The sequence below is a fragment of the Callithrix jacchus genome, chromosome 1, assembly GCF_049354715.1.
Source record: "Callithrix jacchus isolate 240 chromosome 1, calJac240_pri, whole genome shotgun sequence".
NCBI classification, from domain to species: domain Eukaryota; kingdom Metazoa; phylum Chordata; class Mammalia; order Primates; family Cebidae; genus Callithrix; species Callithrix jacchus.
In genome coordinates this window covers 66,085,733-66,109,308 of record NC_133502.1, presented here as the reverse complement: position 1 = coordinate 66,109,308, position 23,576 = coordinate 66,085,733, and the positions used below count along the sequence as shown (strand labels likewise).

The window sequence follows — 23,576 nt, the reverse complement described above, 5'->3', positions numbered from 1 at the left end:
GGCTGGTCTCAAACTCCTGACCTCAAGTGCTCCACTGGCTTCAGCCTCCCAAAGTGGTGGGATTATAGGCGTGAGCCACTGAGCCAGTCCTAATTAGTTCTTATTATAACCCAAATTTAAGAACTTAGATGAAAAAATATTTTTAGATTAAAACTACAGGCAGAAAAATCATATGCCTGTTGATTTTAAGCTGATAATATAAAATAGGCTGGGCATGGTGGCTCATGCCTGTAATCCCAGCGCTTTCGGAGGCCAAGGTGGGCGGATCACTTGAGCTCAGGAGTTCAAGACCAGCCTGGCCAACAGGGTGAAACCCCGTCTCTAGTAAAAATACAAAAGTTAGCTGGGTGTGGTGATGCACACCTGTAATCTCAGCTACTCTGGAGGCTGAGGCAGGACAATCGCTTGAACCCAGGAGGCAGAGGTTGCAGTGAGCTGAGATCACACCACTACACTCCAGCCTGGGTGACAGAACAAGACTGTTTCAAAAAAAAAAGTTGGCTGAGCACGGTGGCTCATGCCTGTAATTCCAGCACTTTGGGAGGCCGAGGAGGGTGGATCACGTGAGGTCAGGAGTTCGAGACCAGACTGACCAACCCTGTCTCTACTAAAAATACAAAATTAGCTGGGTGTGGTGGCACATGCCTGTAATCCCAGCGACTCAGGAGGCGGAGGTTGCAGTGAGCCAAGATATTGCCATTGCACTCCAGCCTGGGTAACATAGTGAAACCATCTCAAAAAAAAAAAAACAGTTGATAATATAAAAAAGAATAAAGTGATAGGCTGGGCGCGGTGGCTTAAGCCTGTAATCCCAGCACTTTGGGAGGCAGAGGCGGGTGGATCACGAGGTCAAGAGATCGAGACCATCCTGGTCAACATGGTGAAACCCCGTCTCTACTAAAAATATTAAAAAAAAATTAGCTGGGCATGGTGGCGTGTGCCTGTAATCCCAGCTACTCGGGAAGCTGAGGTAGGAGAATTGCCTGAACCCAGGAGGCAGAGATTGCAGTGAGCCGAGATCGCGCCATTGCACTCCAGCCTGGGTAACAAGAGCGAAACTCCGTCTCAAAAAAAAAAAGAATAAAGTGATAAAGACATTGTGGTTACGTTTTTCTAAAAAAAAAAAAAAAAAGAAAGGAGAGACCTATTTTTTAGACACAAATGAAACATTTATGAATAAAATTATATGCTATCTGGCATTTTCCTCAAAATAACCCAAGGAGGGGAGGTGAGGAGCAGTAGCAGTGCTGGGGGCAGGGGAGTATGGATGAAACCTGATTGGCTGCAAGTTGATAATTGTTTGAAGCTGGCTGATGGGTATATGAGGATTTATTATACTATTCTTTTTACTTCTTTACATGTTTGGAATTCTCTTCTTTTCTTTTTTTTTTTTTCAGATGAAGTCTTGCACTGTCACCCAGACTGGAGTTTGTGGCACAATCTCAGCTCACTGCAACCTCTGCCTCCCAGGTTCAAGCGATTCTCCTGCGTCAGCCTCCCAAGTAGCTGGGATTACAGGAGCACACCACCATGCCTGGCTAATTTTTGTATTTTTAGTAGAGACAGGGTTTCACCCTACTGGCCAGGCGGGTGTCAAATTCCTGATCTCGTGTTCTACCCACCTCAGCCTCCCGAAGTGCTGGGTTTGCAGGCATAAGCCACCGCGCCCGGCCCTTAGAATTTCAGAATAAAAATTAAGGTAGGCTGGATGCAGTGGTTCATGCCTGTTTTCCCAATAGCGGTGCACACTTGTAGTCCCAGCTACTGGGGTGGCTGAGGTGGAAGGATTGCTTTGAACCCAGGAGTTTGAGGCTGCAGTGAGCTGTGATCAGGCCACTGCACTCCAGCCTGGGGGACAGAGCAGGACTGTCACAAAAAAACAAAAACAACCCCCAAGATTTAAGTAATTAAGTGGTAATAGAGTCATTTCTTAAGTAGCCCAAGTCTTGGAGGAACATACATGTAGAGAAATAACAGCACGTATACATATGTGACTACCAAAGCAAAACATGAAATTATTCTAAGTCACTATTTCCCTCAGAAGAGCATTAACATTTAGGGAATTTTGTAAAGATTATTAATGCTCTGTCTACATAAAATTCCCATTCCTAATTCCAAAATATTATTTATAGTTACGTTTCCTGGTCATGAAATCATTCCCAATAACTTGCAGAAAGGTTTTCTAAATTCAGTAAAGCTTTCTGAAACTTTCTAAAACATAAAACTACATGTTGAAAAAGGAGCCAGGTGCGGTGGCTCATGCCTGTAATCCCAGCACTTTGGGAGGCCTGATCTGGGCGGACCACCTGAGGTCGGGAGTTTGAGACCAGTCTGACCAATATGGAGAAACCTCATCTCAAATACAAAAAAGTAGCCAGGCGTGGTGGCACATGCCTGTAATCCCAGCTACTTGGGAGGCTGAGGCATGAGAATCACTTGAATCCAGGAGGCAGAGGTTGCAATGACCCGAGATTGCGCCGTGGCACTCCAGCCTGGGCAACAAGAGCAAATGTCTCAAAAAAAAAGAAAGAAAAAGTAAGTATGGTTATTGCATATTTAAGTATAATCATTGTATTTCACAATTTTTTTTAATACATGGGGAACATAAACTATTCTTAATCCTGCAAAGTGGGATTGTAATATCCTACTGACGACGTTCCATATAAAAAGGTCCGTATTGACAACATATCCAGATCCCTAGATGATAGCTACAAAATTAACATACATGCTGATATGGTTTGGCTGTGTCCCCACCCAAATCTCATCTTGAATTACAATTCCCATAATCCCCACGTGTTGTGGAGGGACCCAGTGGGAGATAACTGAATCATAGCGGTGGTTACGCTCATGCTGTTCTTGTGAGTGAGTTCTCACAAGATCTGATGGTTTTATAACGGGCTTTCCCCCACTTTGATCAATCTTCTCCTTCCTCTTGCTATGTGAAGAAGGATGTGTTTTGCTTCCCCTTCCACCATGATTGTAAGTTTCCTGAGGCCTTCCCAGCTCTGCAGAACCGTGAGTCACTTAAGCCTCTTTCCTTTATAAATTACCCAGTCTTGGGTATGTCTTTTTTTTTTTTCAAATAGGACTTTTTATTTTTTAATTTAATTTTATTTTTTAAAATAAAGATGGGCTTTCACCATGATAACCAGGCTGGTTCTGAACTCCCGACCTCAGGTGGTCCACCCACCTCAGCCTCCCAAAGTGCTAGGATTACAGGCGTGAGCCACCACGCCCGGCCACAAATAAGACATTTTATTTGCCACACATTTTATTTGCCACTATTATAAGTCTGAATTTTAAACAGATTCTTGGACTGGTGGTTCATATCCATCAGCTCGTTCAACTTTAGCACCTGTCTCATCCCCAGTGGCTTTTCCAGAACTACTGCCTTCACCATGAAGCTCCATGAGTTTTCCCAATTCAAACTCGGGCTTCTTCAGCATTTTTACTTTTCTAACGAAGACATCATGGAGAGGATAAATAGATTGGCAAGCCTTTTCTGTGTCTTTCCCAAAGCTGTCTGGAATCAATTTATTGACCACTTCTTTCAAGTCATTTGTCTGCACCTCTCCGGTCATGATTTCCATCATCTTCTTCCGGATTTGGCGGACCTGTTGGTGCTGAGCATAAGAGGTCTTCGTATCTGATTGTTGCGTTTTTTAGTAAAACCAACACAGAACAGACGAAGCAAGTAACCATCGGTAGTCTTGACATCAACATGAGCTTCAATCATTGTCTGCCATTTTTTGACCATGGAACACATTTTGTCACGGGTAAGATCCATGCCATGGAAGTTAGTCAGGCAGTTTTTGCCCTGAACATCTTCAGTAATCAGCTTGAATTGTCTAAATGCAACTTCATCATTCTGCAAATCAGCAAGACTAACTTCAAACAGTCGACCCTTGAGGCCATCAGATGCAATTTTGGTTCCTTGGGTCCTGGTGACTAGCGTCTTTCCAATATTTCTTATATTGAACATAGCGGGTGCTTTCACATCATACCAATCTTTCTTAGAAAATGGATCAACCACTTTCTTCTTGGCTCCCTTTTTGCTGCCTTTCGTAAGGCGCTTGTTCTTGCCAACCGCCATGGTGCTGCTCAGAGAGCCAAAAGGGGGTATGTCTTTTTAACAACACGAGAATGGACTGATACACATGCCAAACAAAAGTTAATACATATCTAATAATACATGAGAAATATTTTAGCTTACCATAAACAACTGGATACACCGTCCCTCGTATTCCTGATGCTGGACAATGCATGTTTTTTCCATTCAAATATACATTTAATTCCACATGGTCATATGTAATACCCTAGGAAGGAAAAAATAGAAATGTTCCATAAAAGCTGAGCAGTCAGAAAGCGTTGACTGGTAAGTATGGAGACAAAAAACTAAGCAGAGGGTGACAACAATTTTCATTAGGGGTTCAAAATTTGGTAGAATTCTACTTGAACTGAGCTAAAAAAAATTAGTAGTAATTATGAGGGGGAATAACATCAGGTAACATCCCAAGAGTCCACATTAGAGATAAAACAAAGTCAACAGTTTAAATCCTAGAATTATATTTGTATAATCTAGATTTATATATATATATATATATATATATACACACATATATATATATATATATATATATACACATATATATATATATATATATTTTTTTTTTTTTTTTTGAGACAGAGTTTTGCTCTTGTTACCCAGGCTGGAGTGCAATGGCGCGATCTTGGCTCACCATAACCTCTGCCTCCTGGGTTCAGGCAATTCTCCTGCCTCAGCCTCCTGAGTAGCTGGGATTACAGGTACGTGCCACCGTGTCCAGCTAATTTTTTTGTATTTTTAGTAGAGACGGGGTTTCACCATGTTGACCAGGATGGTCTCGATCTCTTGACCTCGTGATCCACCCACCTCCGCCTCCCAAAGTGCTGGGATTATAGGCGTGAGCCACCGCGCCTGGCCTAGATTTTATATTTTGAATGCTAAGATAATATAAGAACTACATACCATGAATAGAGAAACCTTTTACACTCCTAGAGAAAATGCTTCTCTCTCTCTCTAAAGAATTTGATCTTTTTTTTTAGAGATGGGGTTCACCATGTTGGTTAGGCTGGTCTTGAACTCCTGACCTCAGGTGATCCACCCTCCTAAGCCTTCCAAAGTGCTGGGATTACAGTCATGAGCCACCATGCCCAGCAGAATTTGATCTTAAGAAGGAAAAACAATGAGGTTTTTTTCACTGTCAGGACTTACTACCTGTCACTGTCTTCAAATTATGAAGAAATGTCTCTATACAATTTATTTCTAGGAAGAAATAACACATTTCTACATCTCTTTACCCTGGTTTCAAATTTGTCAGGTATATTATTAAGGAAAAGCTGGTGTTTACAACTGAATAAAATTGTTAATTAGTTTCAAGTTAAAAAATAGAACAAAAACAACTCAAGTGATTTAAAAAACAATGCAATAAAATTACTCTATACACTATTGATGGAAAAAAAAAACTCTATAGTAATATTAATAATTAATGTTAAAATGCTAGAAAACACTTAGATAGCCCATATTACATACCAATAGTGCTACTATTCTAGGCAGTTCATATTTACTCATTTAATCCTCACAACAAGACAGTATTAATATCCCCATGTTACAGATGAGGTAGCTAAAGCACAGAAAGATTACATAATTTACCTAAGATTTCACAGCTAGGAAGTGGAAAAGCTGTGACTTAAACCCATGCAGTACGGTTTCAGAATACTTGTTTTTAATCACAGTACCTCTCTCTAAATAACCATGCCTCTCTTTAAAGACTTGCTCTTAATCACCTTCTCTCTTTAAAACCTTATATAATAGCGACTAACTGATAATGAAAAGACATCTTTTCCTTGAAAAACAGCAGAGATCTTTAAATAGAGAAGTCATCATAGACCAAGAAGCAAACCACTTCAAGGATTTCAGGATTTCTGACTATGGATAAATTCTATCAAGTTAAAAGCTTTTTAGAGGTAAAAAAGATTTTATAGATCATCTTAGTCTTAATTCTCTCTCTTTACAGGCAAGACAGCAAAGGCCCAGAGAAGCTAATGTGTTAAGGGCCATCAAAGCTTCTCAGTTCTTAGCAAAGCCAGGGTGAGCTTAAACAATTATTAATAATCAAGCCCCAACCTAGCAAGGCAGGCCAATATTCAAATCCAGGAAATACAGAGAACACCACAAAGATATTCCTCAAGAAGAGCAATCCCAAGGCACATAATCGTCAGATTCACCAGGGTTGAAATGAAGAAGAAAATGCTACGGTCAGCCAGAGAGAAAGGTTGGGTTACCCACATAGGGAAGCCCATCAAATTCACAGCAGATCTCTTGGCAGAAACCCTACAAGCCAGAAGAGAGTGGGGGCCAATATTCAACATCCTTAAAGAAAAGAACTTTCAACCCAGAATTTCATATCCAGCTAAACTAAGCTTCATAAGTGAAGGAAAAATAAAATCCTTTGCGAACAAGCAAGTACTCAGAGATTTTGTCACCACCAGGCCTGCTTTACAAGAGCTCCTGAAAGAGGCACTACACATAGAAAGGAACAAGTAACAGCCATTCCAAAAACATACCAAATGCTAAAGAACATCAACAAAATGAAGAATCTGCATCAACTAACAGGCAAAACAGCCAGCTAGAATCAAAATGGTAGTATCAAATTCACACATAACAATATTAACCCTAAATGTAAATGGGCTAAATGCACCAATCAAAAGACACAGACTGGTAAATTGGATAAAAAGCCAAAACCCATCGGTGTGCTGTATCCAGGAAACCCATCTCACATGCAAGGATACACAAAGCCTCAAAATAAAGGTATGGAGGAAGATTTACCAAGCAAATGGAGAGCAAAAAAAAGTAAGACTTGCAATTCTCATCTCTGATAAAATAGACTTAAAAGCAACAAAGATCAAAAGAGACAAAGAAGGACATTACATAATGGTAAAAGGATCTATACAACAAGGAGAGCTAATGATCCTAAATATATATGGACCCAATACAGGAGCACCCAGATATATAAGGCAAATTCTTAATGACTTACAAAGAGACTTAGACTCCCACACAATAATAGTGGGAGACTTTAACACTCCACTGTCAATATTAGACAGATCAATCAGACAGAACATTAACAAGGATATCCAGGACTTGAACTCAGACCTGGAACAAGCAAACCTGATAGACATTTACAGAACTCTCCACCCCAAATCCACAGGATATACATTCTTCTCAGCACCACATCACACCTACTCTAAAATTAACCACATAATTGGAAGTAAATCACTCCTCAGCAAATGCAAAAGAACGGAAATTATAACAAACAGTCTCTCAGACCACAGGGCAATCAAGTTAGAACTCAGAATTCAGAAACTAACTCAGAACCGCACAGCTTCATGGAAACAACAACTGGCTCTTGAATGTTGACTGGATAAACAATGAAATGAAGGCAGAAATAAAGAAGTTCTTCAAAACCAACGAGAACGAAGACACAACATACCAGAATCACTGGGACACATTTAAAGCAGTCTCTAGAGGAAAATATATAGCAGTAAGTGCCCACATGAGAAAAGTAGAGATATCCAAAATTGACACCCTATCGTCAAAATTGAAAGAGCTAGAGGAACAAGATAAAAAAAAACTCAAAACCTAGCAGAAGACAAGAAATAACAGATCAGAGCAGAACTGAAGGAGATAGAGACACGAAAAACCCTTCAAAAAATCAATAAATCCAAGAGCTGGTTTTTCGAAAAGATCAAAAAAATAGACAGACCACTAGCCAGATTAATAAAAAAAAAAAGAGAGAATAACCAAATAGATACAATAAAAAACGATAAAGTGGAAATCACCACAGATTCCACAGAAACTCAAACCATCATCAGAGAATATTACAAACAACTCTATGCACATAAACTAGCAAACCTGGAAGAAATGGATAAATTCCTGGACACTTGTGCCATCCCAAGCCTAAACCAGGAAAAAGCCCAAACTATGAATAGACCAATAACAAGATCTGAAGTTGAGACAGCAATTAAGAGCCTCCCATACAAAAAAAGCCCAGGTCCAGATGGGTTCACAGCCGAATTCTACCAGACACACAAAGAGGAACTGTTACCATTCCTTCTGAAACTATTCCAAATAATCCAAAAAGAGGGAATCCTTCCCAAATCATTTTATGAGACCAACATCATCCTGTTCAGCAGAGACTCAACAAGAAAAGAAATCTTCAGGCCAATATCCATGATGAACATAGTCGCAAAAATCTTCAATAAAATACTGGCAAGCTGATTGCAACAGCACATCAAAAAGCTTATCCACCATGATCAAGTAGGATTCATCCCGGGGATGCAAGGCTGGTTCAACATACGCAAGTCTATAAACGCAATTCACCACATAAACAGAACCAAAAACAAAAACCACATGATTATCTCAATTGACACAGAGAAGGCCTTTGACAAAATTCAACAGCCCTTTATGCTAAAAACCCTCAATAAACTTGGTATTGATGGAACATATCTCAAAATAATAAAAGCTATTTACGACAAACCAACAGCCAATATCATACTGAATGGGCAAAAACTGGAAGCATTCCCTCTGAAATCTGGCACTAGACAAGGATGCCCTCTCTCACTACTCCTATTCAATATAGTACTGGAGATTCTAGCCAGAGCAATCAGGCAAGAAAAAGAAATAAAGCGTATTCAAATAGAAAAGGAGAAAGCCAAATTGTCTCTATTTGCAGACAACATGATAGTATATCTAGAAGACCCCATCGTCTCAGCCCCAAAACTCCTGAAACTGATAAGCAACTTCAGCAAAGTCTCAGGACATAAAATCAATGTGCAAAAATCACAAGCATTCCTATACACCAATAACAGACTTAAAGAGAGCCAAATCTAGAACGAACTGCCATCACAATTGCTACAAAGAGAATAAAATACCTAGGAATACAACTTACAAGGAACGTAAGGGACATCTTCAAGGAGAACTACAAACCACAGCTCAATGAAATAAGAGATGACACAAACAGATGGATAAACATTCCATGTTCATGGTTAGGAAGAATCAATATTGTGAAAATGGCCATACTGCCCAAAGTAATTTACAGACTCAACGCTAACCCCATCAAGCTACCAATGACCTTCTTCACAGAACTGGGAAAAAACACCTTAAACTTCATATGGAACCAAAAGAGAGCCCGCATAGCCAAGTCAATTCTGAGCAAAAAGAGCACAGCAGGAGGCATCACACTACCAGACTTCAAACTATACTACAAGGCTACAGTAACCAAAACAGCATGGTACTGGTACCAAAACAGAGATATAGACCAATGGAACAGAACAGAGGCATCAGAGGCATATCTACAACCATACAATCTTGGATAAACCTGACAAAAACAAGCAATGGGGAAAGGATTCCCTGTTTAATAAATGGTGTTGGGAAAACTGGCTAGCCATGTGCAGAAAGCAGAAACTGGACCCCTTCCTGACACCTTACACTAAAATTAACTCCAGATGGATTAAAGACTTAAACATAAGACCTGGCACCATAAAATCCCTAGAAGAAAATCTAGGCAAAACCATTCAGGCCATAGGAGTAGGCAAGGACTTCATGAACAAAACACCAAAAGCATTGGCAACAAAAGCCAAAATAGACAAATGGGACCTAATCAAACTCCACAGCTTCTGCACATCAAAAGAAACAGTCACTAGAGTGAATCGGCAACCAACAGAATGGGAAAACATTTTTGCAGTTTACCCATCTGACAAAGGGCTGATATCCAGAATTTACAAAGAACTAAAACAGATTTACAAGAAAAAAAACAACCGAGCCCATTCAAAAATGGGCAAAGGATATGAACAGACACTTTACAAAAGAAGACATACATGAGGCCAACAAACATATGAAAAAATGCTCATCATCACTGGTCATTAGAGAAATGCAAATCAAAACTACATTGAGATACCATCTCACGCCAGTTAGAATGGCGATCGTTAAAAAATCTGTAGACAGCAGATGCTGGAGAGGATGTGGAGAAATAGGAACAATTTTACACTGTTGGTGGGAGTGTAAATTAGTTCAACCATTGTGGAAGACAGGGTGGCGATTCCTCAAGGACCTAGAAATAGAAATTCCATTTGACCCAGCAATCCCATTACTGGGTATATATCCAAAGCGCTATAAATTGTTCTACTATAAGGACACATGCACACAAATGTTCATTGCAGCACTGTTTACAATAGCAAAGACCTGGAACCAATCCAAATGCCCATCGATGATAAACTGGACTGGGAAAATGTGGCACATATACACCATGGAATATTAGGCAGCAATAAAAAACGATGAGTTCATGTCCTTTGTAGAGACATGGATGAATCTGGAGAACATCATTCTCAGCAAACTGACACAAGAACAGAAAATGAAATACTGCATGTTCTCACTCATAGGCGGGTGATGAACATTGAGAACACATGGACACAGGGAAGGGAGCACTACACACTGGGGTCTATTGGGGGGAATAGGGGAGGGACAGTGGGGTGGGGGAGTTGGGGAGGGATAGCATGGGGAGAAATGCTAGATGTGGGTGAAGGGGAGGAAGGCAGCAAATCACACTGCCACATGTGTACCTATGCAACTATCTTGCATGTTCTGCACATGTACCCCAAAACCTAAAGTGCAAAAAAATAATAATAAGGAATCTTGAGAAAGATAAATAGTACATAGATTGCCTTTGTTTCACTTTAGTTTGTGTCTTTAGACAAACTAAAATAAAGCTAACTGATGGCTGGGATTCACTTTTCTAATGAAAAAGTCTGTTTTCATTTAAAAAAACAAAACCTTATGTGAGGTTGTAATTCAGACACCTTCATCCCCCAGTGGCCCATTGCAAACAAGGAAGTTTTTTTTTCTTTCTTTCTTTCCTTCCTTCCTTCCTTCCTTCCTTCCTTCCTTCCTTCCTTCCTTCCTTCCCTCCCTCCCTCCCTCCCTCCTTCCCTCTTTCCCTCCTTTCCTCCTTCCCTCCTTCCTTCCTTGACAGAGTCTTGTTCTGTCGACCAGGCTGGAGTGCAGTGGCACCATCTGAGCTCACTGCAACCTCTATCTCCTGGGTTCAAGAGATTCTCCTGCCTGCCTCAGCCTCCCAAATAGCTGGATTACAGGTGCCCACCACCATGCCCGGCTAATTTTTGTATTTTTAGTAGAGATGTTGTTTCACCTTGTTGGCCAGGCTGGTCTTGAACTCCTAACCTCAAATAATCTGCCCACCTTGGCCTCCCAAAGTGCTGGGATTACAGGCATGAGCCACTGTGCCTGGCCTTAAGCAAGTTTTAAATTTAAGCCTGCAGTAACAAAATCCCAGCACCAAAGAGGTGAGGAAGGATGTGAGAAGTCCCACCCCAGCATAGTTTAGTTCAAGTATTTTCTTTCCTTTTTTTTTTTTTTGAGACTAGGTCTCACTCTGTTGCCCGGGCTGGAGTGCAGTGGCAAGATCTTGGCTCACTGTGATCTACCCACCTCAGCCTTCCAAAGTGCTGGGATTACAGCCATGACTAGCCAGTTCAAGTCTTTTCTAACCTAATCTATTTTATGATGAGGAAACTGGGTTTGACTCTGCCAAAATAATAGCAAAATATCCTATCTGTTCTATGCCTATTAATAATTGTGTGCAGATTAGTGAACACATTTTGAAATGAGACTGGTTCAGCTATGATCTTGTTTTGGTTTTTGGTTGTTTGGTTTTGTTTTGTTTTTTGAGACAAGGTCTTGCTCTGTGGCCCAGGCTGGATCATGGCTCACCTTTATTTCCTGGGCTGATGTGGTTCTCCCACCTCAGCTTTACAAATAGCTGGGACTACAGGAGCATGCCACTGTGCTCGACTAATTTTCTTTTTAAATTTTATTTATTTGTTTGTTTGTAGAGATGGGTCTCACCATGTTTCCTAGGCTGGTCTCAAACTCCAGAGCTCAAGGGATCCTTCTGACTTGGCCTCTCAAAGTGCTAGGGTTGTAGGCATAAGCCATAGTGCCTAGCTGAGCTATACAGTCTTGTAATTAACTCACATAAGAAATTACTTAACTTCTCTTAATCTGTAAAATGGTGAGAATACTACTACCACCAGCCAGGTGCGGTGGCTCACATTGTAATCCCAGCACTTTGGGATGCTAAAGTGGGAGGATCACCTGAGGTCAGGAGTTCCAGACCAGCCTGGTGAAAATGGTGATACCCCGTCACTACTAAAAACACAAAAAAATTAGCCAGGAGTGGTGGCAGGTTCCTGTAATCGTAGCTACTTGGGAGGCTGAAGCAGGAGAATCACTTGAACCCAGGAGGTGCAGGTTGCAGTGAGCCAAGACTGCACCAATGCACTCCAGCCTGGGCAACATGAGCAAAACAACATCTTAAAAAAAAAACAATAAAAATAATAATACCTATTTCAAAGGGCCATTATAAGCATTAAACAATTTATTCCTTGCCAGATACTTAGAACTGTGCCCATAATAAATGCATAGAAGCATTCACTATGGTTATTATTACATAGAATATTTATAAGACTTCTCTAAAATTAAACTGATACATATACAGGCATTTTAGAATGAAATTTGTACTTTTCAGAACTATATGTCTAAGGAGAAAGTAAGCATAAACTGTTTCATGTATGTCTTCCTAGTTCTGTAGCACACTGTGCTGCACTGGTGATTATCATACGAGTGTAATCATATAATCATTCGGTTAGATGTTAAGAGCTTATTTTTCTTGATTTCTCCTCAGGGAATGGTACATGACTTACATTCTAAACACATAAGAATGATTTTCCTCTCTTATAATTCATTTTCTTTATTCCATGCCACTGTTAACAATTTGGCAGCATTTGTTCTCCAGTTCTTGAACTAGGAAGATGAAGTTAAAATGACAGGGTAATGTTTTTCTTTTCTTGGCACTGCATGTATTTCATGGTTTTAGTTCTCCTTTTATGAGAATGAGCGTGAAAACTCGAAGTCTTATTTTAACAACACTGATAGACAAAAAGTGGCATTCTTCAGTCTGTCATATCGTGCTATTAGACATCACTACAAATGAAATGAGATAGGAAGGCCGGTAGAAGTTTCAGTTTAACAACAAAGAAAAGCATTTGTTACTGATAATCCTTTCTTATATTTGAATTTCATCTTTTAAGGTAAACAGGTTGACAGCATCAACTTGACTTCAAGATTCTCTTTCAAGAAATCACCATTTGAATAAGGATGTTCCATATTATGGGGCATCTGGCAACGATCTACAAATACAGAACCAACTATTCAAAAAGAATGGGGAAAAGCAGATTTTTTTAATGGCTTACACCTTTCATATCCTTATTTTCTTCAGTCAATTCAGGAAAAAAAACTTCCAACAATTAAAAACTTACTGTTGTTCATATTTTAGAAATTGCAGAAAAGAGAAGAAAGATCAGGTCATAATCAAAAACGTCAATTTCCACATCTTTCTTCATTCTTTCTAAAATACTGTACCTTTTCAAAATTAACGTGGATTTCTCTTGTCTATATCATCTTTTTAGAAACTTTCTTTCACTATTCATGGATTCTTCTCAACTTCATATCAGAATTGAGAAGCCAAGTTTCGGTGTACAAGGGCACCTTGGCTCAAGGAGACTCTAGGACTCTGTTCTTAATAATAGCCTGACCTCAGTAGATAGGGAGGAGTTTTGGATAATAGAGTGTGGGAGGAAGTATCTGGAAAAGACAGAAAGAAATCTTTGGACTATATTTTCAACGTGCTAGTTTTGGTAAAGAGTTAAATAGAGCCAGATAGGAGTAAAAACAGAAAAGTTTTAATAACATGTAACTTTCACTATCCTCTGCTGTCTAAGAAAAACTTTTCTACTATCAAGCTTTAGGATTTTGAGTTCTATTCTCTAAAGAGTTTAATTAGGTTAAGTTTAATGAAGATGAACATTTCTGATAAAATGCTGTAATTCTCTAACAGAATTTCATAACAAATGAAGAAATAAATGTGTGGCTGCGTGCAGTGGCTCACTTTGGGAGGCTGAGGCAGGTGGATCACTTGAGGTCAGGAGTTCAAGACCAGCCTGGCCAACATGGCTAAACCCTGTCTCTACTAAAAGTACAAAAAAATCAGCCAACCATGGTGGTGTGTGTCTGTAATCCTAGCTACTTGGGAGGCTGAGGCAGGAGAATAGCTTGAACCCAGGAGGCGGGGATTGCAGTAAGCCAAGATCATGCCACTGCACCATAGCCTATGTGAAAGAGTGATACTCTATCTCAGAAAAGGAAAAAAAAAGAGGAAGGAAGGGAAGGAGGAAGGTGGGAAAGGGAAGGAAAGAAGGAAGGAAGTTGAACATTTTCCCTAACAAACACCTCCAATAAACCTAGTATTTTCTAATATGAGCTTCAGCAAACTTTTAAGAATTGTGGACCAAGGTTTCTCCAATGTGAGAGAAACAGGAAATGTATGGTCAGCAGCCAGCCTGTCACTAATTCTCCAGAGTGGAAATAAGGGTTCACACTGATTTTCCTGGCCAGTGGCAGCTCTAAAAAGGAGACGGCCGTTGAGTAGGGCAGCAGCATCTGCAAGTCCTCTCCGGAAAAATGCACCATCTCATTAGATCCAGTCCCATTGCTTTGGAATTCAAACCACAAACTCCCAGGCAAAGCGGTAGATACTAAAAAAAGCAGTTCAAGTTAAGTCATTTACAGTGGAAAGCAGCTCCACGAGGGAACTCACCACCACATCTCCCTCCTGTGGAAGACTGTTTGCTGGCAGCCTATTTTTCTCTTCATTGTTGTGGTACAGGGCTCCATCATTTCTCATCACCAGACTGTGCACATCTCGGCCGAGAGGAATCTGATTCAAGTTAACCTTCTGAGTGGCAACACCGATACCCCAGATTCCTAAAAATATAATAGTTTAAATGCCCTCAAAATCTGAAGACTACAACCATAAACAGGGTTATTTTAAAAGGGAGTATATACTTTTTAAAGGAAGTGCTGTATTATCACTACATTGTTTTCTATTACTTTTTTTTTTTTTTTTTTTTTGAGACGGAATTTCGCTCTTGTTACCCAGGCTGAAGTGCAATGGCGCGATCTCGGCTCACCGCAACCTCCGCCTCCTGGGATCAGGCAATTCTCCTGCCTCAGCCTTCCGAGTAGCTGGGATTACAGGCACGTGCCACCATGCCCAGCTAAGTTTTTGGTATTTTTAGTAGAGACAGGGTTTCACCATGTTGACCAGGATGGTCTCGATCTCTTGACCTCGTGATCCACCCGCCTCGGCCTCCCAAAGTGCTGGGATTACAGGCGTGCCGCGCCCGGCCTCTATTACTTTTTTTTTTTAAAAATCTTCTTTTAAAACTACTTTGCATCAGCCTGGGCAACATGCCAAAACCCTGTCTCCACAAAAATACAAAAATTAGCTGGGTATGAGGGCATGTGCCTGTAATCCCAGCTGCTCAGGAGGCTGAGGTGGGAGGACTGTTTGAGCCCGGGAGGTCAAGGCTGCAGTGATCCATGATCATTCCACTGTACTCCAGCCTGAGCAACAGAGCCAGCCCCCATCTCAGTAAATAAAATAAAATAAAATAAAAAAGTAGTTTTCAAACTATACTATGTTCTCCACAGATGTAGTACAGCCTAGGAGATAAGAGAGTGGGCCCTGGAATTGAGCAAATGAGGATTAAATCTTGACTTTGCTATATCATCTTGGGCAAATTACCTCTCTTTGTTCCCTTATTTGTGAACTGAGGATTCTAACAGCACTCATCTCACAAGATTATGAAAAGATACAAGATAATCCAAGTAAAGCACTTGGAACAGTTTAAGTACTCCAAAACATGAGTAAGTAAAGCACACAGTAAATATTCAGAAAATGTTAGCTATTATTATCATCATTATTATTCTCTCAAAAAGAATTTTTAAAAGCTACACACTGAATTTAAATAGTCTGGAGTTCAGTTTTAAGCTCTCCCTCTGAAAAGTGAGAATATACTGTCTTCAGTTTTTATATCTACAATGAGTGACAAACAATATATGCCATAAGCAATATCATGGAGAGGAGACATTAACAATAAGGTGGAAAATCATTTTCTTACCCAGTATCTTGAACCACCACACCCAAGTAATTTTTTTCTTTGTAGAGATGGGGTTGTGCTATGTTGCCCAGGTCTTAAACTCCTGGTCTTGAGCAATCCTCCTGCTTCAACCTCCCAAAGTGCTAGGATTATGGGTGTAAGCCACCATGCCCCATTGAAAATCATTATTTAAAACTAATTTACAGCTAGGCACAGTGACTTGAACCTGTAGTCTCAGCTACTGGGGAACTTGAGGCAGGAGTACTGCTTGAGTCTAGAATGCAGTGAGCTATAATCATGCCACTGCACTCCAGCCTGGGTGACAGAGCAAGACCTCATCTATAAATAAATAAATAAGTGAAACTAATTTAGAAAATGAGCCCTAGGGGGAAATGTCATATCATTCAAGGCTAGTCAAGTGACAGCATGATTTACTCTACTCTTATTTTCCTATTCTCTGCCCATATTACTCACACAGTACTTCACTAGAAGTTTCTTTACAATAAAGCCTTTTTTTTTTTAGGTGGAGTCTTGCACTGTTGCCCCTGCTGGAGTGCAGTGGTGAGATCTCGGCTCACTGCAAACTCCACCTCCCAGGTTCAAACAATTCTCCTGCCTCAGCCTCCCAAGTAGCTGGGATTACAGGTGCCAGTCATCACACCTAGCTAATTTTTTGTATTTTTAGTAGAGATGGGTTTCAGTATGTTAGCCAGGCTGGTTTCAAACTCCTGACCTCGTGATCCACAGCCTCAGCCTCCCAAAGTGTTGCAATTACAGATGTGAGTCACTGTGCCTGGCTGCTTTTTTTTTGAGATGGAGTCTCGGTCTGTTGCCCAGGCTGGAGTGTAATGGCACAATCTCAGCTCATTGCAGCCTGCACTTCCTGCTTCCAAGCAATTCTCCTGCCTCAGCCTCCCAAGTAACTAGGACTACACTACCACGCCTGGATAATTTTTGTATTTTTAGTAGAGACAGGGTTTCGCCATGTTGGCCAGGCTGGTCTCAAACTCCTGACCTCAGGTGGTCTGCCTACCTCAGTCTCCCAAAGTGCTGGGATTATAGGTGTGAGCCACCATGCCTGGCCACTTTACAATAAAGCTTTTACTTAAAAAGTGTCCCCATATACAATACTGTCACAGTTAACTAAACTATTATAATCACATAGAATTGCCTTATAATTCAATAAACTCCATAAATTATAAAAAGAGAAATATAGATTGTAGACTTCTATCTGAATTCTGAATTTGATGACTGCTTCAGAACACTGAATCAAGGTATCTTAATAACTAAGAGAAAAACTCAGAATCAAAAAGTTGACTTTAATCCTAAAATAAATAGCAAGAGTATATGCTGCTTATATGTTTGACCTTATATGCTTAACCAAACAAGAGGGTACATCTGGATCCCATTAAAAATGCTAGTGCCTTACATTTATCCAGCATGTCTTGTCTTAAAACACCTTCATACATAAAGTTCCTGTGAGGCAGAAAGGGCAGCTCCTGTAATACCCATTTTAAAAATGAGAAAACTGAACCTAATTTAACTAAATTAACTAATTCACCGGGGATCACACAATTACGGGTGGAAGACCCAGATCTTCTAAGAGTTTGATGCTTTCATATTATCTTCTGAATCCTTTTTAATATGTTACAAATCACTCTTAATATTTAGAACAATTAGGACTTTTAATAGTAATGTACTATTATACCAACCTGTGGACTGGATTTTGAATTCAAAATAGCTTTTGTTTTGATGTAAAGGTGCGCTGGCTAAACAACCTCCTGTTCCACATATTCTTCTTCCATTCTTTACAATGACAACATCTGTTCCTAAACAAAAAATGCAGACACTATGTAAAGTTTTGTATTTTCTTTTTTTTCTTTCTTTCTTTTTTTTTTTCTTGAGGAGTCTCACTCTGTTGCCCAAGCTGGAGTGCAGTGGCCTCATCTCAGCTCACTGCAACCTCTGCCTCCCAGGTTCAAGTGATTCTCCTGCCTCAGCTTACCAAGTAGCTGGGACTACAGGCACGCACCACCATGTCTGGCTAATTTTTGTATTATTATTATTATTATTTGAGACAGTCTTGTTCTGTCTCCAGATGCCAGGCTGGAGTGCGGTGGCATGATCTCAGCTCACTGCAACCCCCACCTCCTAGGTTCAAGCAATTCTCTTGGCCCAGCCTCCTGAGTAGCTAGGACTACAGGCACGTGCCACCATGCCCAGCTAATTTTTGTATTTTAGTAGAGACAGGGTTTCACTATGTTGACCAGGATGGTCTTGATCTTGACCTTGTGATCCGCCCACCTCAGCCTCCCAAAGTGCTGGGATTACAGGCGTGAGCCACCGCGCCTGGCCATTTTTGTTTTGTTTTTGAGACACTGTCTTATTCTGTTGCTACATTGGCGTACAGTGGTGCGATCGATCTCAGTTCACTGCAATCTCTACCTCCTGGGTTCAAGCGATTCTCCTGCCTCAGCCTCCCGAGTAGCTGATATTATAGGCACGCACCATCACGCCCAGTTAATTTTTGTATTTTTAGTAGAGACGGGGTTTCACCATATTGATCAGGCTGGTCTTGAACTCCTGACCTTGTGATCCATCCGCCTCAGCCTCCCAAAGTGGAATGGGATTACAGGCATGAGACACCATGCCCGGCCAAGTTTTGTATTTTCATATCCAACAATCAGAATTAATTTGTTCAGTTCTAACCCAGCCCCCCAAAAATAGGGACGCTATAAATACTTTGAAATATAGATAAATAATCTTAAATACTTAATTCACTATTTTTTCTAAGATAACATTTATAAGTAATATTCATTTGTATCTATAAGTTTTAATTAAGTGGGCCAGGTACAGTGGTTCATGTCTGTAATCCCAGCACTCTGAGAGGTGGAGGTGGGCAGACTGCTTGAGTGCAGGAATTCGAGACCACACTGGGCAACACTGCAAAACCCACCTCTACAAAAAAATAGAAAAATTAGCCGGTGTGGTGGTATGAGCCTATAGTCCCAGCTACTTGGGAGGCTGAGGTGGGAAGTCACTTGCACCTGGGAGGCAGAGGCTGCAGTGAACCAAGATTGCACCACTCACTCCAGCCTAGGTGAGATTACTAAGTTTTAATTAAGCAGTTTCAAGTAAACTGTAATAACTCTGAATTATATTGAATGTTTAAAACACTTTTAAGGTAGGAATAGACAAACTCCTTTAATTTTTAGCCAAGGAGCCAATTTGATGATTTCATAAATTTCTTAATTTAAAGGAAAACATAAACACAATAGACTTTAGTAAATTGGTGGTTTTCAATTCTATTCAAATGAATTAAAACAATTTACTAAAAGCCAGCTGAATACAGACTAAATACAAGTGGCTACACTTGTGCGTTAGTCATGTGCGAACTGAAAAGTACAGGGAATATGAAAAAGAACACACATCTATGTTAAAATACCTGACACTGAAAAACTGCTAACTTTAGGATCTTAAAATGTTTATTAAGATAGCTACTTCAATCACATTGCAAATATGTGAATAAGGTTTTAATATGCACTTTATTCTTGTGGAAAATTTTTATTTTAGCTTAAACAACATCTATAGACAAGAGTGAGAAAGAAAGACATTGTCTCCTGATATGATCCTAGTACCAATTTGATTAAGGAAGACATGTATATCAGAGAATATATATAACTCTAATATATAAGAATATACAGAATTACATAATTCTAATATGTAAGAAATAGCCCATGCACCAATGCATATAACTCCCAATACTTGTGGCTAATAATACCACTTTGCTGGCAGTAACTATACCAGCCAAGCAGATCTGAATATTAGAACTCTATGGGACTCTTCCAGAAAGGGTAAAATAAAACTAAGGCACAGTAACAAAAGTTTGAATTCACAGTTAAACAAAATTATTTGGGACAAACACGTAAGAGAAATGCAAAATTTTCAGATTCTAACACAATTCTAAACTGGCTGATTTAAGAGATGCTCTCCCTTAAACAAGGCAAAACTGAGATCCCATTGTATGATTACTAAAAATTCATTAGCATCTTTTTTTTTTCTAATTAAAAAAGTTAACCCTCAAATTCTGGGAAAGTACCTTTACAAATAATTTGCATCTGGCTACTCCATAAACCTTCAGTAGTTTCAACTGGAGAGCATCCTCCTTGATGGCAAAGACCATGCAGTGTTTGGCATCAAGCAGCTGCTCATGAAATAACTGACAAAGAATGAATGAATATGCTGTGCTAGACACTGTGTAGTGGACATGTAGCACTCTTCTCCCTTTCCTGACACACTTTCCTCTGGAGGTCCAAACCATTCCAAGAAAGCTGTCTCAATCTCTAGCTTCAGGTATAAAACATTGGTCCTAGGTTAAGGCAGTCAGTGTCCTCCACATTTCTTGGCCACATTAACCTGACCTAATCTACTGCAATCAGAGTCTCAGGACTTTTGCGGAGCACAATGGGATAAAAACACTCTCTTGGCTGGGCACGGTGGCTCACACCTATAATCCCAGCACTTTGGGAGGCCGAGGCAGGTGGGTTACTTGAGGTCAGGAGTTTAAGACCAGTCTGGCCAACATAGTAAAACCCCATCTCTACTAAAAATACAAAAATTAGCCAGGTATGGTGGCATGTGCCTGTAATCTCAGTTACTGGGGAGGCTGAGCCAGGAGAATTGCTTGAACCTGGGAGGCGGAGGTTATAGTGAGCTAAGATCGGGCCATTGCACTCCAGCCTGGGCAACAGAGCAAGACTCCCTCTCAAAAAAAACAAAAAATTCAGGGTGTTTATAAATCATTAGGGAATCATTTTAAGCTTATCCCATTTCTCTTTATTAAGTACAAAGATGTTCTGTATTTGAATCTGTAATTTTATTAATGATTGGTACTGCTTAGAAAGTCAAGGCAAATTTGAGTACAGCCAGAAGACTGATAAGCATAGCCATCAGGGATCTTTTAAGAAACATAAATTTCCAAATAAGCGGTATCCCTTTCAAAGTGGCTACCTTGGAAGTCATTTGTCTCTAAAAAGTCAATTCACAATTAAAAGCAAAAGATACAGCATCAATGATCATACTTACCAAAACTATGCCATAGAAAATTCCAAAAGAGGAATTCCAAAGTCGTTTTAAGTAATACATTATCACCAAAATAAGTGACAACCCTGATAGAGATATCACTTGGATATGAAGTATACAGACAATTTTGTTAAAAAATCATATTCCTTATTTAATAATCTTTCACATAACCAAGTCCATGTGTTTCTATTTTCAAGTCAAGATCAATTCATGCTTGAAACATGCTCTTCTAACTCAACAACTCTTTTCTCTCATTTCATTCAAGTTTCAAATCAGGCTCCTCTATGATTGAAGAATTTAAGTTTACAGAAAGACAGGTTAAGAAAAAACTTCTACTGCAGTTAGAAAATTTGGAGATGACATTACTCTATTTCATCCAATTAGTAGCTGAAAGTTGCTGGACAGCTTTAGAGAAATAACACATAGTGGAATGAGTATATCTGACCAGCTTTTCCTAGAGAAAACAGATGCCAGAGAAAAGGAATGCTCTAAAGAGCAGATTGCAGTAACTAAAGAGTCTAACAGCAGAGATAGGAAGAAGTGCTGCAGTTGATCATGAGTCCCAGGAACTAAGTAGTGGTTTTCCTTCACTACATTCTCAGCACTTTTAACAATGCCTGCCACCTGATAGTTGCTTAATAAATATTACTTCAGTAAATAAGTGAAATGGAAACATTTTCTGAGGAAAACTAGGATTTGAACTCCATTGTCTATAAATGATGATGGGTATGAAATAATTTAGGCCGGGTACAGTGGCTCATCCCTGTAATCCCAGCACTTTGGGAGGCTGAAACTGGTGGATCATGAGGTGAGGAGTTCAAGACCAGCCTGACCAACATGGTGAAACCCCATCTCTACTAAAAATACAAAAATTAGCCAGGCACAGTGGCAAGTGCCTGTAATCCCAGCTACTCGGGAGGCTGAGGTAGGAAAATCATTTGAATCTGGAAGGCAGAGGTTGCAGTGAGCGGAGATTGTGCCACTGCACTCTAGCCTGGGTGACAGAGCAAGACTCTGTCTCAGAATAAATAAATAAATTAATTAAAGATTATGTATTAAGGTTCTGTACTACCTTTGGGAGATCTAAGAATTAAAATTAAATACACATGTACTAGGTAATTATATAATTATCACATTTAGTATGTGTTATACAAAAATACAGTGGGCAGAGTATTTCCAAAATTATAAGGAATTTGGGCAAGAGAGGGCTTTATTATAAATTACATAAATATTAAGAACTGCCTTTTTATTTCAATGTGCTGTCCTTTAAACAATCAGAGATGTGTGAAAAATCAAAAGTGCAGAAGTATAGTTAGAATAAAATAAACCACAAAAAGACAGTACTCTAACTGAAATAATTATATTGGGAAATCTCTCCTTCTAGAACTACATTCCAGAAGCATGAAACTACATGGGAAAAGTCTAAACAGAAATAATAAGGAGGTGAAAGGGCTGGGACGGGAAAGGAAGAATGTTAAATTATATGAACTTGGAATTGAAAGGAAAAGGCAAGATGCAAAGAAGCAAAGTGCTATTTTATTTTGCAACAGCCTACCTGTTGGAAAGAGGCCAGATGAAATGACACCTCTAACAATGACTAAGGAGTCGGGCAATGGGAGATTTTAGTTGAAATGACAAGTTCTGACCTGAGGTGCGACTTCAGACTTCTGCAATCTGCTCTGTTTTGACTTTAGGAGATGAGAGAAAAATTTCTTTCAATAATATAGGCTTCTATCTATAAATGACAGGGCTCAAGAAACAAGACCGACAGGGCAGAAGGAGGAGCAGACCGAAGCATACTGAAAATGTGTAGGTTTTGATTGGGGCGCGCCAGGAGGGCACTCTCCGTCCCCTCGCCTGGGAACGTGGGACATCTCTAGAGGAAGCCCTCGGAGATTCCCGTGAAAATGGGAGGTCCACACGCCCACTCGCGATGACAGAGAGGGCTGCGCAGCCTTGAACACAGAACCAGGCCCAGGTGGGAGTCCGCCGGCGTCTGGAGAGATCTGCAAGACGAAATGGTGTCGGGGCAGCGCGGCCGGAGCGGCGGGGCAGCATGAGGACCTTCTGACCCTGCAGGTCTCCCTGCCCGCCGCGCCCGGCCCCCCGGAGACGTTGAGTCTGGGGAAAGGAGGGCCCTTACCCATGTGCTGCGTGTCTAGCTGCACAGCCGGCATCTCCTTCAGAGGGATGTGGCCGGTCCCGCCGTCTCTGCAGCACGGCAGGCAGCAAAACACCGAGGCGGCCATAGCGCAGGGACCACCGACACCGCCGTCCCTAGTCCGCGGCGACACTGCCCCCCGCCGCCTCGCTCCGCCTCCTACCCCTGCCTGAGCGCTGGATTTGTCTGTGTGGAGCTCGGAAGCCGGTACAGCGACACC

At 40.5% G+C, this 23,576-nt stretch overlaps 1 protein-coding gene and 1 pseudogene across 2 annotated transcripts in view; both read right to left on the bottom strand.

Moving 5' to 3' along the window:
* The window catches only part of SPRYD7 (SPRY domain containing 7), a 28,150-nt gene extending 4,637 nt beyond the window's left edge, over nt 1-23,513 (bottom strand). Inside the window, exons 1-4 of the mRNA XM_008990174.5 lie at nt 23,339-23,513; nt 17,826-17,942; nt 14,769-14,935; nt 4,214-4,316 (exon numbers count right to left, since the gene is read on the bottom strand). Coding sequence (XP_008988422.2) covers nt 4,214-4,316; nt 14,769-14,935; nt 17,826-17,942; nt 23,339-23,444 — 493 coding nt within the window. The 5' untranslated portion in view covers nt 23,445-23,513. The remainder of the gene's footprint in view (nt 1-4,213; nt 4,317-14,768; nt 14,936-17,825; nt 17,943-23,338) is intronic.
* On the bottom strand, nt 3,254-23,513 carry LOC144580431 (small ribosomal subunit protein eS1 pseudogene; annotated as a pseudogene). The gene is made up of 5 exons (XR_013529949.1): nt 23,339-23,513; nt 17,826-17,942; nt 14,769-14,935; nt 4,214-4,316; nt 3,254-4,097 (listed from the first exon to the last, which is right to left on the bottom strand). The product of XR_013529949.1 is annotated as a small ribosomal subunit protein eS1 pseudogene (transcript).
* Nucleotides 23,514-23,576: the final 63 nt, after the last annotated feature.